This window comes from Panicum virgatum, chromosome 9N (genome assembly GCF_016808335.1).
Source record: "Panicum virgatum strain AP13 chromosome 9N, P.virgatum_v5, whole genome shotgun sequence".
NCBI lineage: Eukaryota > Viridiplantae > Streptophyta > Magnoliopsida > Poales > Poaceae > Panicum > Panicum virgatum.
The window spans coordinates 78,628,081-78,634,080 of NC_053153.1; the positions used below are offsets into that span (position 1 = coordinate 78,628,081).

Consider the following 6,000-nt stretch of genomic DNA (forward strand, 5'->3'; position numbering starts at 1 on the left):
ACTTGAATCCCGGTCCAGTTCAGTTTTTTCGATCAAATGGGTTCCATTCAGTTTGGAACTTGGGCTTGAAATCACATGGGTTGGCCCCCAGGCCCCAAGGATAGTGTTAGACTGTTAGTAGAACCCTGCCGCAATTTGGGCTTAGCCTAATTCGGTGTGCAACCAAATTGAAGCCCATTAATGTAACCAACACACCGGACTCAAAGCATGAAGCAGAAACTGCTGAACTGCATGATCATAATGGAGTCATTTGAACTGTCCAGTGTGGACAGCAGGACAATATTACTACAACAAGACTGAAAATATCAACAGTCTACAGAAGACTGAAAACTGTTTCAGTCTTCTCCTGCCACGAATCATGAATGGGTCTCAACGGCATGGCCTAGCAGGCTAGAACTATACACATCAGTATATCACAGCACATACACCCAGCACTCCATATGACCCTGTCCAATTATTAATCTTTGTAATTAAGATGGCATGTGCAGATGTGCTTCTTCAACCAGAAATCAGAAAACCTATAGTTAGATCGGCATCTGGCCGGCCGGTGGAGCCGGAGCCTCCGTTCGAAACTCCGCTGTGTTGGTCGTCGACCGATCAGTCGGAGAACTGGACGCCGGAGGTGAAGGACTGCCCGAACTTCCACCATGCCGGCACGACGTCGGGGATGACGATGGTCTTGCCGTCGGTGTTGGTGACCCCGAAGGTGAGCGCCTGGCCGGCGAGCCCCGAGAGCGACTGCCAGTTGGCGCCCCAGTTCCTGCTCATGGGCATCCTGTCCGTGCTGCTCCCCTTCACCCACACCGCCTTCACCGATCCGGTTCCGGCCACGTTGGTGATGAGCACCAGCACGAAGTAGTTGGACCCGGCCATCGTGAACCGCACCCCTCCATGCTTCACGCACGGCGTCCTACGCGCGGCACATCATCACACATCACAAGATTAATAACTTTTTACTACGACGATCTAACAATTGACTTAATTATCTAGGTCAAACCGTCCAGGATTTTTAAGAGTTGTTCCAGTAATGATCTGTAAACTGGATCGGAGTACCTCTGGTAGAGCACCGGCACGATGCCGCCCTTGTACTGCGCGATCTGGAGCCAGGCGGGCTGGGCCATGTCGAAGTGGCGGCGGGGAGGGTTGCACCAGCCGCCCTCGTCGCCGGAGACGGCGTAGTTGGGCGGTGTCGTGGGATTTCTAGGGTACCCACAGCCGGGTGGCGGAACGCACCCGCCTATTTCCAGTGAGAGAGTGCTCGGGGAGGTACTAGGCGATTGGACTGATCTAGCCCTGAATAGGCACACAAGAACACACGATCTAGAGTGGTTCGGGCCGCCGGAGCATAATACCCTACGTCCACTGGGAGCAGTTTTGATCTCTGTTGTGTATGAGTCTATCCTCTGCCGGGCCTTGGCTTTCACCCAGCTTGAGTTTTCCTTCTAGCGGGCGCCCCCTTTTATAGACCAAGGGGGCGGATACATAGGACGTGGGGGCCCCGACAAGTGGGCCCAACGTGACTGTGCAGCATACTGCGCAGAGTATTTAGATGGCTACAGTGGTTACGAATCTTTCCTCCGATCCGCCCTGCTAGCGCTACAGTGGTCTTCTCTTGTCCCGTCACCAAGGTGTCCGTTGGGGGAGCGTAGCTTGCGGCGTAGCCTGTGGAGGCTATTATGTAGGCGTCATAATGGGTGAAGTCGAGCCGTCGTATCCATCTGTTATGGCAGACTTGGCAGGCGCGGCGTGGGCGGCGCCAGCGGCTCCACTATCTTGGTAATACGCGATCAATAGTGCCCCCTGGTCAAAGAATCGCCTCGGCTTCTACTGCATCAATGCGGGCGTCCACCTACCACAATAAATGCAGTGGTGGGTGAGGCTTAGTATGGAGACCAAGCGGCCTTGCACACGTGTCCGTGCTTGTAAACACGTGTCGGCTCCGGACCACCCCGAGGCAGGGCGTCGACTTCTTCCCTTAGCGAGGGGTCCGGTTACCGGGTCCGGGACCCATGAGGGGTCCGGGACTTCCGCGGGGGTCCGGACCCCTCGGGAGGTCCGGAGCCCCGGCTGTTCGGGCTGCCCGCCTCTTCCGGGACACGCGTCGTTCCCGGATCTTTCCCAGTCGTGAGGCAGGTCCGGAACCGTCGCCGAGAGATCAGTACTTCGGACCACGGGGGTCCGGCTGTTTGGACGTAGTCAAGGACAACTTCAAGGCCCTTGCCTAGACACAGCAAGAAGGAGTACCCAGTCCTGGAGTACCGACAGGCGGGCACAGGTTGGTGGCCGTGACGGTCACCGATTTGCCCTCGAGGCACCACTGGGACGCGCCGGCGTCGCATGCGACCTTGAAGCACTGCCCGCACGACGCGCCGTCGTCGAACAGCGGCGAGCTCAGCGCCGCCGTGTCCGTCCCGTACCCGGACCAGTACAGGTTCCCGTACCCGCACGCGCCGCCCATCGTGCCGGAGGCGTCGCCGCCGCCGTAGAACGTCGCTGTGCCCTTCGACCAACCGCCGTCGTCCCCCGCCGCCGCCGGCACCAACCGCGACGCCGCGGCGGCGACGAGAAACAGAAGAAAGCTCGGTGGTCTGTGCATCTACTTGGACTTGGCAAGTAGTGGATGTGGAGAGCGATGAGCGACGCCGGCAGTTACACTTGGTGTAGTGAAATGGAGCTGATCTCATCTGCTCGTACGGATCTTAAATAGGAGGAGAGAAGCTGGCTTGGCAACTACATGCTTGCGTCAGCTTGGAACTCTGCTGCTCAGGCCATGGCAAGCAGAACGTATGAGTAAGCGACACATGTACTCGCTCAGCTATAAGTGCATATCGCGATCGCAGCATCTCCAGCGGGGCTCGGGCTCTTAAAATGAGGCCCTATTTTTCCAATTAAGGATCCGGCCTGCAAGATCTAGGGGTCCAAATTCGAACCCAACTCCAGCCAGACTCTCAAATCCCGGCCCGCAAATTAGCGGGACCCACTGTCAGCGACAGAGGGTATCATTCTCGCCTCCGCTGTCGAGTCCGTTCGTGCAGCTGCAGCCGGCGCCGCGCCCGCCGCCGTCGTCATGTCCACCGCATCCTGGCCGGCCGTGCGCGCGCCGTAGCACCCTCGCACGTCGCGCCTCGCGCCTGCCGCCCCGCGGGCCCCTCCGCGGGTTCCCTTCTGGCAGCGGGAGCGCCGCGGAGTCCGCGTTCTTGGCGGCGTCCTCGGCGTCGCCTTCAGGGGCGTCGTAGCCGTCGGGGGCCGCCGCCTGGAGGTTGTGGAGCGGGAGCACGCCGCCGCCAGAGAAGAGCTCGTCGGCGGTGAGCAGTGCCGGGGCTGGGAACGCAGACGGGTTCCTGCCCACCATCCAGAACTCGAACTCCGGCGACTCGGTCGGGGACGTCGACGACCTCCCGAACTCAGCGCCGCTCTCCGGAACAGGAGGAGGAAGCGCCTCCACGGCGGAGGAGCACACGGACCGCGGACCGCGCGGGCGCGTCCGGCTGGGAGCTCGCGCTGCTCGAGTCCAACGCCGGCGCCCGCTCCCAGGCCATTTTGGGCTACTACGCCAAGATGGAGGGCAGCTTCAATGCCGCCGTGGATACCGAGGCCGCCGCTAGGTCCAAGCGCTCACGGCTCGCCGCCTCGGCCGCCGTCATGGCGGCCGAGGACTCGATGGCCGCGGCGTCCTCCTCGGCGGCCGTGGGGCAGCAGCAGGCCGGCCACCACCAGCGCCGGCTCTAGGTCAAGTACCGGTCGCGCGTGTGGTGGGACAAGTGCAGCAGCCCCGACTACCCGGAGGAGGACTTTCGGTGCGCCTTGCGGATGGGCGCTGTCCGTGACGCTGCGGCTAGCCACGGCGGTGCTCAGCCTCGTGGCCTTCTCGGTCATCGCCAGCGCCCAGACGTCCGGCTGGGCCGGCGACTCCTACGCCTGCCACCGTGCCGACACTTGGGCAGCAGTCGGAGCGCCTCCGTGTGCTTGAAGCGGCCGAGGCAGACGGCGCACTCGAGCCCCTCCTTCTGCCCGTGTAGCGCGTCGTAGCGGAACACGGGCGCCGGAACGGCGTGGCTGAAGGGGGTGCGGCGGTGACTCGACCACGCCATCGTAGTCCGACAGCAGGAGCCGCCGCGACGGCTCCATCCCCGGCGAATCTTCCCTCCCTCCGGTTCCTAGGCCGATCCGGGTGCTCGAGGGATCGGCTCGGTCATCGGCCACGCTCGACTCCCGGCGAGGGTCGGCGGTGCAGGGAGGAGATGGGGTGGAGGCGTGCAGGGTGGCGGCCGGCGCGCCGGCGGGGTAGGGCGGGGAGCCGATGGGGCGAGGGCGGCGGGGTGGAGGCGTGCCAGGCCGGCCGAGGGCGACGGGGTGGCGGCCGGCGCTCCGGTGGCGCGGGGCGGGAGGCGTCGGGGCGATGGGATGGGAGGGAGGACGGGGGCCTCCTTTTCCTAGGGGCTTGACCCTGTAGTTTGTGAGGCCACCCAAAATAGGAGTCAATTTGGGGTTGTGCTGGAGTTGAAATTTTTGCTAGACTCCTAAAAAATAGAGTAGGGGCCCAAATAAGGGCTTGGGCTGGAGATGCTCTTAGCAGCGTTTAGTTCTCAATTTTCTTTTCTTTGCACAGTAGCTGTCAAATCAAGTTTCCAAACACATGCATGGAGCATTAAATGCAGTTGAAAAAATTACTAATTACACAATTTAACTGATTCATACGAGATGAATCTAATGATGTTAATTAATTCATGATTGGACATTAATTGTCAGATAACAACGAAACATGCTACAGTAACCAAATCCAAACTTTTTCACCAACTAAACACCCTGTTAGCTTCTGCCAGGGACCGACACATGTTAGATCTGCGACGTCGCCCGTTCTAGACTTTCTATTCCGTCCTGATATATCACCAGTGGCAGCACGAGGTCACTATGACTGTGGCGATGTGCATGTCCATTGTATAGCTCGAGCAAGGGGAATGACCAGCTGGACTTGTTTACAGTGACGTCGTACTGTCAATCTACTCGACAGAGTTGACATGGGTGCTAGAGGGGTCGGCGGCCATCTAATTGATGGTGAGAGGAATCTGGAGATTGTTGGTCAGCAAGTAAACATGGCGGCAGCTCACGTGAGGACGGCCGGCCACGCGAAGAATCTCACTCAAATGCGTTGTCACACGAGTCATCATGTATAGAAGAAGATGGCAAACTACCAAATTCACACATTTTGGGTTTCATTTTTTCTAATCAAATCAGTTTTAATCGAGTAGGCGGCAAAAATTTGACGCAAGACTTCAGATGATGGATCCGATACCCGGCCTCGGGACTCGTCAACGTGGGCTTATTTGGGCTGCCTAGAGAAATCCAGGCTTTGTATCCACACATGTGTTATGTAGAAAAAGTCTTTTTATCTGAACTCCAAAACCAGCCAGGGCTCGGGACACAGATTCAGCGGTAAATTTATTCATCGCGCGCGAGATTTTTGACTGCGGCATTGCAGAAGCACGCGCGAGCCCCTCCCCTGTTCATCTTCTTCCTCCAGACAGGGGAGGAGGCGGTGTAGCCAGCGAGCAAGGAGGGGAGGGGGGTGGGGGAGGGGGCGGGAACGGGTGGTAGGTGGGCGGAGAGGCCACCGGCGAGGTCGCCAGTGGCCGGGTGGTGGCGGGAGGTGGCGGAGCTTATGGATCCGGGTTGTTGGGGGTGGGGGGCTCCATAGTCACCGGACCTAGAGGAGGGCTCGGAGGCGGCGGCGGCGGCGGAGGCGGTTCGGCCGGCGAAGGGCGCGGCGGCGCGGGAGCTCCGCCGGCCGGCCAGGGCTGGACCCCCGGTGGGCGGTGCCGGCGGCGGGGGCGAGAAGAAGGCTGCGCGGCGGCGGCTAGACGGCGCGACGGCGAGTTCGGTTGGCGTTGGCGGCGGTGGAGGGTGGCGGCGGAGGCGCCGAGGGTGGCGCCGGAGCCTGGGAGGCGGGAGAGCAAGGGCGGGGCGGCGGCCGTCCCTTCTTCTTGTCGGGTACCATAATTA

General features: G+C 60.5%; 1 protein-coding gene across 1 annotated transcript; it reads right to left on the reverse strand.

The window, feature by feature from the left end:
- Positions 1 to 356: 356 nt before the first annotated feature.
- Positions 357 to 2,832, reverse strand: LOC120693349 (expansin-A15-like). The gene is made up of 3 exons (XM_039976768.1): positions 2,270 to 2,832; positions 1,054 to 1,187; positions 357 to 910 (listed from the first exon to the last, which is right to left on the reverse strand). The coding sequence occupies exons 1-3, from the start codon at positions 2,594 to 2,596 to the stop codon at positions 598 to 600; spliced, it is 774 nt and encodes a 257-aa protein (XP_039832702.1). The 5' UTR covers positions 2,597 to 2,832; the 3' UTR covers positions 357 to 597.
- Between the last annotated feature and the right edge of the window lie 3,168 nt (positions 2,833 to 6,000).

Coding starts and splice junctions, on each gene's coding strand:
- LOC120693349 (XM_039976768.1), bottom strand. CDS start 2,596: ATGCACAGACCACCGAGCTTTCTTCTGTTTCTCGTCGCCGCCGCGGCG. Junction 1,188..2,269: donor TCACGGCCACCAACCTGTGC/CCGCCTGTCGGT, acceptor AATCCCACGACA/CCGCCCAACTACGCCGTCTC. Junction 911..1,053: donor GTGCCGGTGCTCTACCAGAG/GTACTCCGATCC, acceptor TGCCGCGCGTAG/GACGCCGTGCGTGAAGCATG.